This window comes from Anolis sagrei, chromosome 3 (assembly GCF_037176765.1).
Source record: "Anolis sagrei isolate rAnoSag1 chromosome 3, rAnoSag1.mat, whole genome shotgun sequence".
Lineage (NCBI taxonomy): Eukaryota > Metazoa > Chordata > Lepidosauria > Squamata > Dactyloidae > Anolis > Anolis sagrei.
The window spans coordinates 84,334,767-84,354,556 of NC_090023.1; the positions used below are offsets into that span (position 1 = coordinate 84,334,767).

The 19,790-nt window shown below is 37.0% G+C and overlaps 1 protein-coding gene across 4 annotated transcripts in view; it reads right to left on the reverse strand.

Annotated features, from left to right (window-relative positions):
• The window catches only part of IL1RAPL1 (interleukin 1 receptor accessory protein like 1), a 989,733-nt gene that overhangs the window by 823,367 nt on the left and 146,576 nt on the right, over positions 1–19,790 (reverse strand). For 3 of the 4 annotated variants that reach the window (XM_067466766.1, XM_060770127.2, XM_060770126.2), the window contains exon 2: positions 13,917–14,022. In XM_067466766.1, the coding sequence (XP_067322867.1) occupies positions 13,917–13,998 (82 nt within the window). In that variant the 5' untranslated portion in view covers positions 13,999–14,022. Of the gene's footprint in view, positions 1–6,039; positions 6,136–13,916; positions 14,023–19,790 lie in introns of all 4 variants that reach the window. The other variant, XM_067466768.1, reaches the window with a different exon arrangement.

Genomic DNA, 19,790 nt, shown 5'->3' on the forward strand with positions numbered 1-19,790 from the left:
GGTTACAAGGCAATCAATATGCAGATTGCATCAGGCTTTAAATCATAAGGTACAAACAACTCTAAGTTGTCCTTGTATCTCAGGGAGACTGCATAACAGAAACAGCTAATCTTAATTAAGATGAATCAGATATTAAGGAAAGACAACATCTCCTGTTTAAGTCAACTTGGCATGAAAAAATGGGACCTTCTTGGCATCTTTTGTTTTGGTTGATGTACTGATATTTCTTAGGTGTATTTATTTTAAGAAATGATTATAATTATGATTTTATTCAGCATCCTAACTATGGGCCTCAGATACATAATACTTAAAATGATATGATTCATTGGTATATGCTACATTTCTCTAATTGTTTTAACATATATGAATGCCATTGAAGACAACCATGTCCTTTCCCAATGCAGAAAAGAAACCAGTCCATGGACATCTTTACATGGTGACAGAGAAGTCACTGACAAAAGGGAAGGTGTGCAGCCCTTCTTCCTTCCCCATCACATAGTGGGTATGGCACAGGGCATGTTGGCACCCTGTTCCTGTACCCATCAGATGGGAGAAAGGGTAGCTATGTGCATTGCCCTACTGCCTTTCCCCCCATCATATGGGGAAAGGGGGAGGAACGTGTGGCTATCTCCATTGGAGCTACCCAAAACAAACTTTCTTCCCTGTGGTTGAGAAGGACTTGCCTTTTGGCACTTCCATCCACATTGGGTGGAATGTGCTTGGGGCCTGCTGTGTGTCATCTGATGGCACTCAGCAGGACTTGTCCAAGCCACAAAATGGAGCCATTTTGTTGCATGTGAATAGGTCTGATCAGGCCTGTAGCCAGGATTTTGATTCGGGGGGGGGGGGGAGGGAGGGGCTGAGTCTGAGTGAAAGAGGGTCTACCCTAGCAAACCTTTTGTATCATTACCGCAATACCCCATGCATATGGGATATATTGAGTATGGTGATCAGATCATGATATGAATAAACATATCAGTTTAAATAATGCACCAGTAAGGCCTTCTTGCGGACCATCATGAGAATTTCAGGGGGGGGGGCTGAAGCCCCTCAAGCCCCCCCCCCCCCGGCTACATGCCTGGGTCCGATATATGTAAATGTAAATCCAGGAATTGTCCATTAATGTCACGTTGCCAGGGCTCTGCCTTATTTAAGTAGAGATGAACCAAACTCCCAGTTTTATCAAACAGCTTAATTAAAACAGCACTTACTCTCTGGATGTTTTAATAGTCCAAAACATAAAACGTAAAAATAGCACTCCGCCACAGAATAAACAAGAACTGAAAGCAAAAGCTACACCGTAGTCAAAGAGTCCAGTCCAGTGGTCAAACTCCAAGAGTTGAATAAACAAAGTCCAGGGATCAAGAGTCTCTATACTGTAGCCAGTCCAAGATTCAAGGTTCCAGGATTCCAAAGGTTTAGGTGACAGGTCAGGATACTGAAAATCCAAAGACCTGGGAAAAAAACTAGCAGCATCCACCACCAAAATATTACAAAAACTTTTCTCCCAAAGATCATTTCCAAGGCTCACTCCTTACATCCACAAACACCCAGCTGCAATCTATCTCTTGCATACCTCCACCCTTAATTGCTTTCACCCATGAAGTCTTACTTACAGATTACTAAACCCTTTAGAATTAATACTTACATTAACCCTTCCATCATCAAGCACCATCAACTGCAGAACATATGACAATTAACAGTGTTGTCATCTAGTCACTTCGAGCAGAAATATTGAAAATAATTATGCAGAAGACTAGCAGCATATCCATTTTAAATTAATTTGAAAGCCTAGAACTCCAATTGCATTTAAAGGTACTTCTAATTAGTCCCCAACCATTTCAAAAATGTTTTATTAATTCTTCCATATAGTTTTATCCCCCTGTCTAAACTGATACTTTGTTTTTAGTTTTATTTATTTAGTATCTTTGTAAAACCACCAGATGGCATTGTGGTGTTCAATTATTTTATTAAGCATTCCTTATGGATAGATAGGATAGAATCCATTTGAATAGTCTCTTTCTGGTCTACTTCACATCTGATTAGTATTACAACTCTCCATTACCAGCAAATCCCAATTCTCCATAATAGGTGCCTAGTGGTTCAATCAGGAAAAAGAATATAATAACATTCAATAAACCACTTTTTTCTTAAACGTATGCAGTGGAAATTGTAACAAACCATGCTGGAGTTAAACAAAATTCCTGCAAATTACTAGGGATGTTAAACATGTGCCTACCAAGAAGCACATTTTGTTTTTATTTTGGCTAAGAGTTTAATTTGAGTTGCACAATGAGATACCTTCAGAGAAACCATGGGAGCCAAGCTATTTAGAACACACTTCAATAAAGTTGGCTAAACATAAATAAGAAGCATAGCTAGTTGCTAATGGAACCACCACAGGTTTCCTTTCCGTTTTAGAAATAGGCTCTTTCAGTACCAATTGTTGCTTTTTTTAAAAAAACTGGCAAGTGTTGGTGCTGGGGATTAGGGTACATACTTTGAACTCAAAATACCTTATCTGATTTCATAGTTTCTCCACCTCAAATATATTTTATTGTCACTTAGAACAAGATTTTTTCCCCCAGCAGAATAGAAGAAGGCAGACAGAAACAATACAGGGTATGTTTTGCTCCGTATAGAAGTACAATTTCTCTATTGGAATCAGTAGCTTTTATCTGCTATCAGCAATAATTCATTTATAACACTCCTTTGGCCATTAACTTGCAGGACAATCCAGTGGAAATCCCAACTCGGTGATTTGCCAGTTCAAGATACATTCCTACTGCGTCATCAAATCAGCACCTCTTCAAAACTGGACTTCTCTATTCTCACCAAGATTACAGGACACTGTCACATATATATTTAAGAAAAATTAATATATGTATATAGTTTCTCTCTCAAGTTTCCAGATGGGCATTATCAGTTTTAAACTACAAAGTATTTTTCCTAGTCACACATTTTGTGTCTAACTCCAGACCAAAAAAAATCTAACACACCTGATTTAGGATATTAGTATGAAAGGACAGCAGACAATTTGTCTGACATGTCATTCTACCTTTCACCCAAGGAAGCAATAGATAATGTTGGAAAATGAGATCCCTCCACCCCCTCCCCAGCTCACAAAACACTCAATCAGCTACTCAGGCAAAGCAAATAACAATTGTGAATAGCACTGTGTCTCCTAATGCAACTGGACTCAAGCCAAAAGGACATTCAGCTGCTGACATTCTCAGAGGTGAAAGGAAAGTCTTGAAATGCACAAAACATATAATAGGAATCTGGAATGTGAGAGGCTTAAATCAGAGGATGCTAGAATATGTAAAACAAGAAATGAAATGTATAAACATTGCAGTACTTGATGTGAATAAACTAAAGTTGACAGGAGTGCGACATTTTCAATCAGATAATTACAAAGCATTAATACTCTGGAAATGATAATCTTAGAAGAAATGGAGACACAGAAAATCAATCAGTGGCTATAATGCAAAATCAGGCTGAATAATATCAGTAAGACTACATGGAAAACTTAGTATAACCACTATCCACCTTTTTGTTCCAATTACAGGAGGAGAAGGAGAAAAAAAATCAGATCTATGCTAATGCTTAGGAATAATTTGAACATGTTTCAGAATTGGACAAGTTGATATGCATGGGCAATAGATTACAAAGCAGAAAACAGCAGGACAGAAAATTATTGGACAATTTGACCGAGGAACAGGAAATTAAGCCCAAAAACAACATTGATAATTCTGTGAGGCCAACAGCATGTTCATTGCACCCACATTTTTCAGGCATCCAAATTAATGAAAGTATGCATTCACATCATCTGATGACCAAAACTGAAATCAAGTAAACCTAATTGGAAGCAGAAAATGGAGAAGCCCCATCACATCTGCAAAACAAGATCAGGTACAGATTGTGGTATACACCAGGAATTGGTTAGGCAAAAATTAGAGTAATATTATGTTTTCAAAATACTGTTTCATGTTACAGAGTCAAAAAATAATTAAGTTTTAACAAAGAAAATATGCTAACAAGGATGGATAACAAAATAAATAATGAACTGAAGTGGAAGCACTGGATTTATATGATAGTATCTGATAAAGAAGATACCAAGAATTATAGTAATGATCAGACTATTGTATCAACTTCCCATGCAAGTAAAATGTTGTTCAAGATTTCACAACAAAGATTGTTACCATACATGGTAGAAAAAAGGCCAGACGTCCAAACTGACTCTAGAAAATGAAGAGGCCTTGTATTTTAAAAATTATAAATGTACATAATAAAATACCATATTTCCTAATTATAAAAATAAATGTGTTGGCTGAAGGAGCAGAGAAAAAACAATTCAGAAGGAAATCAGCCTTTATAGGTGTTGGCAAAGCCACTTGCTACATAGATCATGAAAAACTATGGAACACTCTAATATGAAAAGGGAGCTGCAACGTTTGATTGTCCTGATGTGCAATCTACACAGAATATGAAAAAAACAAAACAAAACAGAACGGCTTCCAATTGACAAGGGAATCAAACAATGTTGCATTTTATGACTGATTTTATGACTCTTTTCTAGATCTAACAATCCATTGTTCAGATCATGAAATACAGATGCTTAAATAATTTTGCAGCTTCAAGACTCATGGTGTCATTAATCTGCTTATGGCACAATTTCTAAAATAACTGGGAACAAATGATGTATGTGAAATGCAGAATCACAGGCAAAAGCAGTGTGGACGATTCTATGTTTCATCAAAAGCCACCCACAGTTGGAGAATGCTCCAAGTCTCCGGGGCAGTAGAAAACAACCCTGCTCCCTCTTCCTTATGACAGCCTTTCAAATATTTAAACATGGTGATCATGTCTCCTCTCATCCTTCTCTTCTGCAGACTAAACATACCCATCTCTTTAAGCTGCTCCTCATAGAGCATGGTCTCCAGGCCTTTGGGCATTTTAGTCACACTCCTCTGGATGATTGACTTGACACTGCCCTATATTTCTGACCAATAACAAAGTAAGTTTGGAGGCAATCACAACACATACATAATAGGTTGATTAAAAAAAGAAAAGAATGGGCAACCTGGTTGTAGCATCTAGCTGATTTTCATCTCTGCATTTCAGCTACATTGATGTATTTTGGGCAATCCAGAAGTTATATGATATCACTTCGTAGCAATTTATCAAAGCTTAGTGGGACAGTTAGGGTGAAATAAACACTGTATATTGCAGTAAATCTGATAACTTTGAAGCTTTTAAAAATAAAATGTCAGGAGTCAAAGAGTTTGAAGGGGTCAAACAAACACCATCCTTCAGCTGCAATTTACTCAGCTGTTTGAGAAAGAAATTTCAGGAAATCTATCTTAAAGTGATGAAACAAGGTTATGGAGAGGTAGGAAAAGAAGAAATAAGAGGAATGACCTTTTGAATTCCTTAAGGAAGCATAACAACATAATCGAAGATGGGATGTGTCTCTGGTCCAGTACCATCATCAGCCCTAGCTAGCATAGCCAAAGATGAGGACTTAATGTGTTATATTTAGAGGACCACACTATTTCCACCCTTTTCCAAGATACACTTAATACAAGTAAACTCCACTAAGCATACTGGATCTTGCTTTCCAGGAATTTTGAATTAATTTGCATAGAATTATATAATATATCCATATGATAGGGGTAAGTCCTATTGGATACAGCAGGACTAAAGATAAATGTAGGATTTATCTTTAGATATAGTTAAAACCAAGAGAAGCAAATTCAGGATATTTCTCTAAAAGATAATATAACTTTCCCAATTCTAACAATAATTATTCTTAATCCATGGCACTGAGATGCCAGTAGTATAAATCTCAAAAATGAGGACTGGAACAAGATCCTCAAAAACTACAGCAATTAAATCCTTCTAGAAAATGTGCATTGTTAATATTAGGAAGAGTAATACAGCTCTTTCATATACATTTTTACACTTTTATGTTCCTATTGGAGGATTTTTTTTTTGTTTTTCAGATGAAAATGATTTGTGAGCAGAAGCTAAACTGACCTGGAATAAAGCGGGCAGGGGGAAAGGATCTGTTCATTTCCAGAATCAAAAAGTCTTTTTCATAAGATGCATATTCATAGGGCTTTAAAGTTTGGTCTGAAAAAAGCCAAAAATAAAATAGATTCATTCTTTCAGGTCTAGCACTGAAACACATTTTCCATAAAAACAAGTGTACCCAGCTGAGCAGTAACACACTGACTCTGGGAAAAAATGGTATATTTCTCATTCATCAAAACCACAATTGGGTTTTAAAATATGCATTCATCTAACAGAATGAAAAGCTATTAATTCTTAAAAGATGTTATAATTTGTTAGCTTATTTCAAGGAATAATATGAGTCAATTATAGAACCAGAATTTAAGAACTTCCCCCTTGATCACACTACAATTCCCAGAATGCCCCAGTGAAAGTGGTCACTGGTGATAGTGCATGAATAGCCATAATGTGTATAAAGACAATAACATGTGAAATAAGATTGTTTCTTTTAAGAGTCTTTCGGTATCTGAATAGGACCAAAAGGATTGGAGTTCTATGTGCATTAAAGTTCACACAATAAATGATCTAACAAAGTCTACGTTTCAACAGTCTCGGTTATTATTAACATGTTTCTCTTGCATATATTTGCCTTCCAGTTATTTCCAAAGATTCCAAACATTAGGATAACAGAATGGTGGAGAAATGAGGCTCTGAATTCTTTTATAATACAGCTGAGTGAAATATTGAATAATCTACAGAAATGTGCCTGACTTTGTTTCATCTTATTGTCAAGAAGAGCTCATTGCACTAAGAGAGAAGCAGAAGGCACCACTTTGAGTCTTTGTATAAACAAAATGTGTGCTTTGAATTGCTTAAAAGAATTTCACTTTTATTAAGAAGGATGAAAAACTCACACTGAAACATCACATTTCCCTACATTTTTCACTAGCTCTTTTTTGATCTTCTAAACAAATATCCCTTCCTCAACAAGTGAAGTAATCCAGAATTGTGAAAAAAAAAACATTCATTTTAGTTTGTTGTGATTAGTGGGGCATAGACACAGATTTAAGGACCAGACTAGAAGCCATTTTAATATTGATCGTATTTTGTTTTGCCAAATTAGAGAATTAAGTGTTCAAAGCATTTGTTAGAACTTCCCTTTCTGAGTTTCTGAAGAATGCAAATATTCAATGAGTTTCACAATGGCATACAGCCAGATTTAATTATCTCTTGTAATTAAAAACCTTTCCAGACATCTTGGAGACACATGTAAATCAAGCAATTAGATATAAATCTATATAGAGGGCACCTCTGCTCTTATAAGATGGCAATATGTGCAACAAAGAAAGCTTTCTTTCTTTGCTGATGTGGACAAGATTCTGGGGCAAGTAAGGCGGACAACCTGCTTTCTTGATCCCTGTCCCTCTTGGCTGGTAGTCGATGGAGGAGATGCAATTTTATCTCAAATACAACAAATTATTAATGCATCTCTCAGGGAGTGGTATTTTGCATCCTGTTTAAAAGAAGTAGTAATTAGACCACTGCTGAAAAACCCTCCATGGATCCCCTGAACCTTAATAATTACAAACTAGTCTCTAATCTTCCTTTTTGGGCAAAATGATTGAGAAGACAGTTGCACTCCAGCTTCAGGCACTCTTGGATGATATTTATCTATTTATTTCAGGCATTTCTATCCTGTCCTTCTCACCTCCGAAGAGGGACTCTGGACAGCTTAAAGCAGGTAGCCATTAGATGCCAAAACAATATATTAAAACACACAGTTACAATTAACACAATTAAAACAATTATAAGCATTCAATTTAAAATGGTTTGTTGGTTCAGAACATATGTAATCCAAATCAGTCCACTGTGGTCCACTAAAACATTCTCTTCCCAGTTGATCCATTTATTGGACGAACGTTTGATCCCAAAGCTAGGATTTGAGTTTTTTTCTGAAAGGTCAGGAGGGATGGGGCAGATCTAATATCATTGGGAAGAGAGTTCCTCAGATTAGGGGGCACCACTGAGAAGGCCCTGTCTCTCTTCCCCACCAGTTGTGACTGTGAAGGAGATGGGACCAAGAGCAGGGCCTCCCTGGATGATCTTAACATCCTTGGTGGTTCGTAGAGGGAGATACGTTCAGATAGGTAAACTGGGCCAGAAACATTTAGGGCTTTATAAGATAAAGCCAGCACTTTGATTTATGCTCAGAAGCTAATAGGCAGCCAGTGGCACAACATAGGAGTTGTGCGCTTCCTCTACCCCACCCCAGTAAGCAATCTGGCTGCCAAGCGTTGGACTAGCTAGAACTTCCAGGCAGTCTTCAGAGGCAACCCCATGTAGGATGCATTGCAATAATCTATTCAGAATGTAACAAGAGTGTGGACCACACTTATTTGACCTATTTCAAACCAGCTTCAGAGCACTATACAGAGTTGTGACTGCTAGATAATTCCCATCTTAACAGTGACAAGGGGTGAAGGTTTCTGTTAGTGCTTCTATCTCAGCTGCTTTTGATGCCATCAACCATGTTATCCTTCTGGAATGCCTGTGAGAATTGGAAATCAGAGGCACTGTGTTGCAGTGGTTCCAGATGATGTCTTGGGGATAGCTGCTCCTAAAACAAGGAGTTGAGATATGGGCATCCCACAAGGTGCCATTCTATTCCCAATGCTTTTCAATATTTACATGAAACCTCTGGGAGATATCATGCATAGGCATGGGGTGGCAGATTATCAGTATGCTGATGACACACAAATATATTTTTCCATGCCTTCAAAAACAGCTTCAGCTAAGGTTAGCATGTCTCCTCTGAATGAATGCCTGGAGGAGGTAATGGGCTGGATGAGGAAAAACAAATTGAAATTGAATACAGACAAAACAGAGGTGCTTGCCATCAAGCATCCTAATATGGGGATGGAGTCAACCAGTTCTGGATGGGGTTATACTCCAACTGAAAGACCATGTTTGCAGCTTGAGAGTGCTCTTGGATTATTCTCTCAAAATGTCAGCCTAAGTAGATGCAATGGTCAGAAGTGCTTGCTACCAGCTTTGTCTGATATGCCAGCTGCACCCCTTTCTATATTTGGAGGACCTAACGATAGTAGTGCAAATACTGGTGACCTCAAGGTTGGAGGTTACCAGTATTGTGCTAATTCTGTACCAAGTTCAGAAACTCCACCCGGCTTGGTTACAGGAATATCCATATTACACCCATACTAAAGTCATTCCACTGGCTGCTAATTAGTTTCTGGGAAAAACACAAAGTGTTGGTTTTGACCTTTAAAGCCCTACATGGTTTGGGTCCAGATTGCCTACATAATCACCTTTTCCCATACAATCCACTCCAAACAATGAGGCCTTCTGGGTGGGGGGTGGCTACTCCAGCCTGCCAGAACCCAACTAGCAACCATCACCAAAAGGATCTTTTCATAGGCTGCTCCAAGACTGTGGAATGACCTGCTGGGAGAGATCCAACAGGTAAATGAGCTGTCAGAATTTTAAAACCATCTAAAGACCTATCTCTTCTGGCAGGCCTAGCCAGTCGGTTTAAATAATGGATTTCATACTTGTGCCTCATCTTTAATCTTTGTTCTGTGTGTTTTAATATGTATTTTGAGTCCCCCTTGGGGTGAGAAAAGTGGTATACAAATACTGTAAATAAATAATAAATAAACTAATCCATCTGGTATAGAACCAAAAAGCAGTGAGTTAGACAAAATGTATCATACATTTCAACAAGGATTTGACTCAAAACTGAGATAAATATGCCAAGCAAAAGCTTATGTAATTGGTATTATTGATACAATTATTGTGAAGGTTGCTGTTGCTGATATATTTATGCATACACACACACACACACACACACACACACACACACACTGTTTGTGTCCACTGGGGGTTGCTTCCTAGATCCACCATGGATACCAAAAATCTTTTTTCCAAATCTGAGATGCAAGGCAGCTTACAAAAATTGAAATAGATAAAGGAAAAAGATCACATTGTGAAAATTTGATTATTGATTAAAATCCATTAAAATTTGATTATTGATTAAAATCCATTAAAAGTGTGACATTAAAAAAGAAAAACAAGAAATATAATGATTTGATGGTGCTTTTCCTGCATGGCAGGGGGTTAGATGACCATAGTGGTCTCTTCCAACTCTATTGTTCTTTGATTCTAATAAACAATGCGGCACATTCTGAAAGGTCCTCTCTACTTGAACAATGTGTCCTCAAGGGCTCCTTGGAACAAAAAGGTCTTCAGTGCAGATCCAATCACATTTTAAAAACTCAATTGCACTGGCATTAAAGTGCTGTGTGGAACCACTCTCAGAAACTAAAGTCTACTCAATACAATTTTCTGAATCAGAAGCCCAAATACTTCCAGGAACAGGCCCAAAAAACCAAGACACTCAGATTTTTTTTATTGAGCTGTGCAATTTATGATCTATTTTTTTAAAAGTGGTTCTTTCCCCGTGAGTCAATGTCTTGTGAAAAACAATATTTATATGTATAGTGGGCATATGCTAATTCCTTGTTTACATTTTGCCTTGAAATATAAGTTACTTTTCCTATACCTCTGGTTAATTATCTGTTTCAAATAATAGTGATGACTCTGGAAATGTCCAACTTTGAAAATGAGAAAACAAATTGCAACAAATGATGACTGTGAATTGTAATAAAATCCCCACTGTGAATTGTAATAAAGGAAGGTGTAAAATGTAAGCATCTACCACAGCTATGATTTACAAGGTGTCTTCATTTTAACATCAAGCCATAGATGTGATTAACAACATCAGAAAGTGACCCTGAAAGTGTTATGGAAACTTTACTTCATGAACTGAAAGAGCTTGTTTGGTAAGGCTCAAGCAAGGGGTATGACAGGGTAGAATCATGAACTAATATCATGTTCTTATAGTTCTGCATCCAATGTCACATCCTTTCATTCAGCATTAATAAATCAGAGATAATATACACTGTGTTCTCTGTCCACAGCCATTAATAGATTACAACCCCCAATTCATAATCAACAGATTCATTTCACAATCTAGAATCATTGCTTTACTGATTTGCATTTTTCACAGACATGCAATTTAAATTGAAAGAAATCTTAATTGATTAGTATATGCCGACAGACTGATGGAATTCCATCCCATTTTATGACAGTTGGTTAAAGAATGCTAAGGGATAGCTGCTTCATGTTAATTGAATGTTGTCATAAAAAAGCCATTTATTTTCACATCTTGAATATATTTCTCCAGAGTCATGCTGTTTATACCTTCCACATCTTTAAGATATGATAGATCCTCACACATATCAAAAACACCACACTGTCAAAAAATTTCAACTACCACATAAAAAATGAAAAGCAAGTCACACGATGGAACAAAAACACTATTTCATTCTGTACAACCTGGTAAGTCCAAAATATTTCCTTTGTTATCATAAAATCGTGTTTTCAAAAACAAGACTGAGAAGATCTATGTATCATCAATAAAGTTTTACAGTTTTAAATTCAAATAGAATTTGTGCCTCCAACCTAACTTATTCTCATGGATTAATTCCAGACACACTCATATTTGGAGATGAACAACTGATATAAAATGGACCCAATATATTCCCACCCTGTAAAACTGAGCAAATCTAGAGCCTGTCTTATTAAGTTATTTGCCACAATATGATTCGAAATATGCTATTGGTTTCTTTAATATTTTCTTCTTGGTGATTGGCTAAATGTTTCTGTAGTTGAGTGGTATTTTGCCTCTAGTTTTGATAGAGTTTTGTGGATGGTGCCACATTTGCTTTCAAAGAGTTGATGCATATATTAGTGGGGAGGAATTGGTGGAAGTAATCTACTGTTCTCACCCTCCTACTATAGGTCTCCTTCACTTCACTTTTCTCTTGTTTACCATGCCTTCACCTCTATGCTTCTGAATTTGCTGAATGGAGGATTTTTTAAAGACTCCAGCACAAAATAGATGCTTGCTTTCTTAATAATTTGGGAGTGGTCTAGTGTTCTAGTACTGGACTACAGCACAGCAAATTATATATATTTTAAGTGGATCACAAAAGTGTGAAAAGTTAACACTAACATTTCATACCATTGCACTTCGTAAAAGCAAAATGAAACATAACAATAGATGCACACAATTCAAGATGTACTAAAATATACATGAACAAGTGCCATATTAATCTAAGGGTTAAAATGCTATGGTGGCTGACAAAGAATTGCTGTTAAACACACTAAGATAAAAGAAATTCAATCTGGATCTCTAAAATATCATTAAATAATGACAACCACTATATTCTAACATATGTAGAACATCTTGATGGTCTCTTAGAATACTATGTGTACTCTTAGCAAAATAAAGAGGCTTACATTAGAGGAATCCAAGAGCAAAGAAAATAAGATCAAGGAACCATAATATAGATTTGGGAAAGTAAAGGCATTTTCTACAGAGTAACCACAGACATACATTATAAAGAGGTATAGTAATTTAACAAAGACTATCTGAATTCAAGTAAAGTATGGGAATTTTGGAGACAAATGGAACTTGAAAAAAAAGTTCTAAGTTTATTGAGACAATATAGGAAACATCATTAACAATTGGCTATTAAGTCAGAAAGGAAACTGATATAAATTTCAAACCATCACTGCCTTATTACAAGAAAATGGTTAAGGCACATAGTTTATTATGGCTTCACAACATATATGATTTCCTTAACTATCTTAATAAATATTTCATGTAAAGCAGACCATGAAATCTGTCTACTGAAGTTGAAAATAGATTCAAGTGGACATGCTTCACAATGTACTCTAAAAGATATCCACATTGCCCCTCCCATGACTTCTCCATGCCCCACATTGCCTGGCTTGCAAATCAGCTAATCCCAATGGGGGAAGCATCAATTGCACAGCTTCCCCCATGGCTTCTTATGGCAACACAGGAAGCATCCTGTGTTGTTGCAGCAGTTGCATGCACCGCTCTGCCCTACATCATCCAGAGGACTTTCTTTTATACCATTGTATAAAAGTGTGTCGTTTGGTGGGAGCCAGGGGGCTTCATGGATGGTGTAGGGTGGAACCAGTATATGCCACCAAAATCTTGCCCTTGTGATGAAGTGGTATGCATTTTTCCACTAGCAACAGTACCAAGGATCTTTCAGATTGCTTGCCAATTCTTCTCTCACTATGCATATTGTATAATGTAGGGGAAATCCTATTGCAGCATGGGACAATCATGTTCAATGCTTTGATGAACCAGCCTTCTGAGCTGGCTGGAGCCTTGAAACTCTCTTCCATCATCCCTTTTGCAAGGGTGTCCTATTCTCAGGAACAGATCTGGACTAATACCAACAACAGCTATCTCAGTACAATTGTGATGGAATAATTATTTTACTGCTGGGAGAGGAAGCACAGATTTCATTTGTACTCTGCCAATCCTTTTGATGGTGAAAATTCCACTCCAGTCTTTTTGGTTCACAACTACGCCACCTCTAGAAGCTGTATTTGGAGAAACTGGAACAAGTAATAACTGCTGGAATATAATGGCTATTCCTTGATTCAAATCAGCAGGTAATTCCCTTCAGGTCTATAACTTAGGTCATGCTCTCCTGGAGATCTAGCAGTATTGTTAATTCATCTTCATGGATGCTTCCACCATGCAGCACAGTTTATCAACCTGACTAACTACACAACCACAATAATATATTAATATTTCTTCTTCATCTTTTCTCTTGGCACAATGGTATAAAAGAAAGTCCTCTGTGCGTGGCAACCTGGGCTTATCTTTCTTACAGTACTATCTTTCCATTATGTTTAAAACTGAGGCATACCTGATGTGTATCATCACAGTGGCATTGCTATACTCAATAGAAAAAGAGAACAAGTTTTCTTACCTGAGCCCCTTTTGGTCACAACCTTCAAACTCTGAACAAGAGTAGCATACAAGAGGATTAAGTGAGGAATAGGAGCTTTCATCTTCCAGTTCTCCAAGGCTGTTCCCTAAACCAGAAAAAAATAATATATCTTATAAAGTTTTGTTTTTGCAGAAATACCAGTTTGGAAATTAAACAAAGAAAGAAAGACTGAGATGACAACAACAGTTTACCTCCTGTGGTAATATTCTGTCTGATATTTTAAAAAAATCCAAAAGAATCAGCATCAAATTCACTGCTCTTATTTAAAAAATGAAGAAAAATTACTTCGAGCATTAAGTGTGCTTGACCACATTGAAATCAATGGGCTTTGCCATCCAAGGCTCTGTGCTGGCTTATATACCACAATTTGCCACGAACATTTTAGTGAGCAATCTTCTGTAATGTGGAAATGAAACTACTTTGGACAGTCTATGGCTCTGACTATGTAAGCCTTCAATACATCATCCAGATTTACCCCCACAAAGAGAAAATATGGGTTTGTTTTTATACTATTCCTCATATTCGGAGAAAAACACATTCCTATGGAATTATCTATTAGAAATACAAAACTGGTGAAACTCTGAATCCTGATATTTTCCTCTGGAAATTCATCTTGAGCCTTGGGCATTTCTGCACTAAATCAGACCATCGAACACTTTTTTTCTGTAGATGTTCATTAAATGTAAAAAAAAAAAATCATACTCAAAAGAAGTAAGGATTGGAATTACACCTGCTTCTCTGCATACAAAGTCTCTGCTTACATGGTGCATAGACTCCCTACTTAAAATCTGTACCCAGAAAATTGGACATATGAAATATTTGTAAGAGCAGGTGCAATGCAGGCTTTGAACAGATTATATTTAGATGTGGCCTGATCCCAATTTTGCCATTTACATAATCATTCCTGTATATCATGAATGTCAGCAGAGAGTTAAATTACTCCAAGTAGCTAGTTTACATCAATCAAACTGTAGTATCAAACACAAACACAATCAAACACAAAGCAGTGGAACAGTAATTGGAGAACCAAACTATACGTAAATATGAGATATTACATACATACTATACCAAAAAAGAAAAAAAAAACAATCACAGAATCATAGAATAGTAGAATTGGAAGAGACCACATGAGCCATTTAGTCCAACCCCCTGCCATGCAGGAAATGCACAATCAAGACACCCCTGACATATGGGGGTGGTGCTACATTTAATTTTTCCAAAAGAACTGAAGAGATATCCAATTGTTATCATATCAGGTCCTGACATTTCAGGATCAAAACATGTGGTCAAAAAATAGCCACCGGTGCAGGGTGGTAGGTTCTAATGATATCATTAGGTAATATACATTAAACATAAATCCCAGAACCTGAGACCTGAACCTAATATTTTCACAAATTAGATAGATAGATAGATAGATAGATAGATAAGATAGGTAGATATATCTTATTCTTCAAGTTGGATTTTTGCCAAAAAAAAAGTTCACACATTCCACAAAGAAGTTTAATTCAAATTTATCCGAGGTATAGAAGAAGATCCTGTAAGGTAGCAGATTTCTCTCTCCACCACCACTTGCCAAATGCCGAGAATTTTTTGAAATAAAGATTTACAGAGTTAGATGTTAGTAGGAGAAATACAAAGCTGTGGTAGAAAAAAAGTAATTCTGTTTCATGGAAATACTCAGCACTACACATTTGCATTCAGGATTTGTATGTACTTCCCAGGATATAAATTAAAGCCTGTTTTGCAGAGGTGAGGCAGAACTGATGCAACTAAAGCTATGTCACACTAGGTTGCTGCATTAGACTGCAGGCCTGAACTGTATGCTTCCCTAACTAAAATTCTATTTTTCAGTCACTGCACTTAGTAATACTGCAGGAAATCCTGATGCTGTTATCTTCAGTCTTTGAGATACTAGAGAGCATTGGCTCTTTACTCTGCATGAGCCTTACAAATGCTACCAAAAAGAGCAAAAGTCTTTCATACAACACTTTAAGATTAGGAGATAAGGTCTGGCTGGCTAGAGCACAGAGACTCATTTTGGCCAGCATGCTGAAGAGAACATTGTCAGTTTCAAAAGGAAATAGATATCTATAATGTATTGCCAAAGCAGATGGTTAGACAGAAGGCTTGTATCAGTATAGACAAAAAGAGCACCCAAGATATAAATTTCAATTGATAGGATAGTCATTCACTCACTAATTACTGAGATTTTAACTGGGCTACTTTCTTTCTTTTCCCCCCATATAAGTTTTATTGCAAATACTGTATATAAGGAATGGGAAAGGGTAGCAGGGTGGATGTAGAACAGGGGCATTTTAAACATCTCACATCTTTGTCTTCCTTTGCTGTCTTCCCTTACTGTTTAATTTTCTATTATGTCAAAAATGAAAGAACATTTCTTTTCTAATCTAAAACAGAAGGATAGAAAAGCAAGTGTACAATATTTGGAAACAAAGGAAATAGAAAAGTTGAGAAATGGAAAACAGAATGCTTCCTACCATTTCTCTGCTGTACAAAAAATCTATTATTTTGTCATAAAATTTGAATGCTTCAGGCACATGCATATTTGCAGAGCTTACATTTGTAAGGCTGCTCTCCTGTGTGGCTCCAGCTATGCACTGTTAAGTTTCTGCAATTCTTAAAGACTTTCTTAAATTCCCACCACAAAATAAAGAGACCAGACAAAAAGATATGGAGAAATAAAGAGTCATTTATTGACCTATTTAAACTGGTAAATGAACTAAGTAACTAGTTGTGGGGAAAACATTGCAACATGGGCAATGATGTGAGGCCAGGTATAATTCTCTGACTACCTGTCATGCCAAACTTTTGGCGAAGCACCTGACCTCGGGGGCGCTCCACAGTAATGGTTTGTTATCCTGGCTGGTCAGTATTGAAAGGCCATCCCTGGGGCCCTTTCTCCTGAGCCCCAGAACCAAATAGGTTAGGTAAGTCCCAGATAGTTTGGGTGACCCCTTATATATAGATGTCAAACCAAAAGTCCCCTTTTACATCCCTGTACTACTAATTTTCCCTTGGTGCCATAGAAAACCCAATATTTTTAATTTTATTTTCTTCTTTTAATTAGTCAATAAAAGGCTGCCATTCTTCAAATTTGGAAGAGTCTGGCAATTGTGTAAGCCTAGGCAATTTGCTGATCAAACACAAAAATCCAAACAGTATTTTTTTCCCTTCAAATTTGGGAGGGTCTGGTGATCATATAAATTTGATCAGTTTGTCCATTTCTATCAGAGCCATCATTTTTGTAATCCATAAATCTTGAGTGGAAATTTGCTCTTCTTTCCAATAATTGCAAATAATGAAAAGTTCTTCTCATGTTTGCCAATTCCAGTCCATTTACAAGTATTTAAAGAAAGTATCCTCTGGATCCTCATTCTTGAAAAAGTAGATGATTGTCTAATTCTTCTTCATCATGTGAAGTGGCTTGCCACTGTAGTTGATCTATTGAAGTTGTCATCTTCTCTTGCGCCCCCCCCTCCCTTTTCTTCTTTGTCCTTTGATCTTTCCTCTGAATCTAGGCCTTTTCCAAACCTGTCATAGAAATCCTGGGCATTCATGACTGATGTTAAGCAATACTTTTGTCTTTTATAAGATATCATCAGTCCTTCTGGGTTTTCCCATCTGAATCTGTAGCCTTTCTTCCTAAGTTTATCTGTCAGTTAGAAGTAGTTTCTAGGCCTGGGTAACAACGGAAAAATTTGTTTCTAAAATCGATTTGTATTTGGGGGGTTTTTTGTTTCGATATTTAAAATAATTACAAAATTTTCCTTTTAAAAAGTTCGATATTTACGAAATTTCGTAAATGGTAAAAAATTAACTAATCGATTTCCGAAACAATAACGAATCGATTCGTTAATGGCGGACGCGACCGCGAAATGCGCTAAAAAACCTCCAAAACCTTCTGAAGCTTCCCTCTCCCTCTGTTGTTGACTGTTGGTGTGATATTATAATTTTTTTTCACTAATTAAACCATAAAACTGGCCCAGACATGCGGAAATAATAACAAAACGACCTCAAAACAATAACGAAACGAATACAATATCGAAATACGAAGCATTTACAAAACGTTTTTGAAAATTCGTTTTTTAATAATTGCTCCAGAATGGTTCATTATCGTTTTGTAATTGAAAAAATTAACGAATTATTAACGAATTACGAATTAACGAAACGAAACCGCCCAGCCCTAGTAGTTTCTTCTTTTCTTTATTGTCTGAGATGTAAGTTCTCTTAATAGTGAAATCCTAGTATTTCTTATTTTAATCAGTACTTTGGTGTGAGCTTGCAAAACTTGGTCTCATACTTTCTTTCTTGTAAACACCACAGTCACAGCTCTTGGAAGTTTATTCCTTATTACATGTTGGGATTGGACCCTAAAGGTCCTGTCAGTTTAAGTCTCGATCAATTGCTCTGTTCCATCAAGGATTCCAACCATAAATTTTATTATTGCCATAACAGATTCCGTATTCCTCTCAACCTTAAATAGTAGTATCTTTCTGACTAAACTAACCTTTGGAGTTGGGTTCAGTTTCAATTATCTTTGTTTTCTGTTTTTGCTGTTCCTGCTGCTTCAAAATACCACTCCTTGTGTCTGCCATGTGTTGCATATCTTTCTTCGCCACTTGTTGTCCTTTCTGTAAATAATATGCAGACTGTGTAATTCTCTTGTCAAGCCTGGCCTCCAAATTTTTCGTTCAATCTGTAATGTTTCTTAATTGGGTGAATATTACCTTCATTGAATCATCTTCTTGCAGAAGAGATCATCTCCTGGAAGCTTATTTCTGACCTTGGAATCTTGATCTTATTGACACTGCAGACATTTCTGTAGTCAAGCTGTCTTGTTTTCTTTTTAAAAAAATAGATGTCTAATTTTTGAAGATTTGTTGTAGTGCCTCCTTCAGACACTTTCACGTGTAGTATGCTGTTGCTTATAGCTTTTTAGTTGTTATCCTGTTTTCTGTATTTCAAGTTGTTTCAAGTTCTATAATTTTCTCTATGCCTTTCTCTATGGATTTATTTCTATGGTTTATTTCTGATTCATGTCTATGGTTCACCTCTACGTTGGCAAAAGCTGCACATCACAAGTGCTGAACCTGACTCAGCACATAGAAGATGGCTTTGAAAGGCAGCAGATCACAGGACCTGTCTTCATAGACCTGTCTGCAGCTTATGATACTGTGAACCACCGCCTCCTCTTGAGAAAACTGTATAATATCACAAAGGACTCCCATCTCACCCGCCTCATTGGAAACCTGCTACAAAACAGGAGCTTTCCAATGGAGAGGAAAAATTCAGGTCACCCCTCAGATATGTTTATGTCCATGAAGTTGGAAAATTTACAGAAGATTTAAAGGCATCCATTGATCCCTTGGGGCTCTGCTAGTGATTGTGAGGGGCTCCATGTCAGGTAGCACCATACTGCTTCCCTCCTCTTCTCTTTTCCTCCTACTGCTCCTTCAGACTGGTGTAAGAGCATATGGTAACACCACCATGCTGCTTCCCTCCATTCCCCCCCCCCCTGAAATATAGTATTTTATAGTTTATATAGTATTTTAGGAGGTCAATTAATTTGGTCTCTGTTTGCATCTGTTTGCTGGGGTGTGTTACAGTCTAGAAGTTAGTGTGCTGTCGCGCCTGGGGGCTATTATCCTCAATAAAGGAGGGATGGACATGGCATCTTTCCCCCAGGGGATTGCTTCTTGCCCTCCTATAGGAAACTGAAACTCCCAAAAACCCAAAACGCTGTAAATAGCTCAAAATAAGTTTTATTTATCACAAAGTCATTTCTTCAAAGCAATGAGCTGGAAAACTTTAGAGGGGTGAAGGAAAATATAC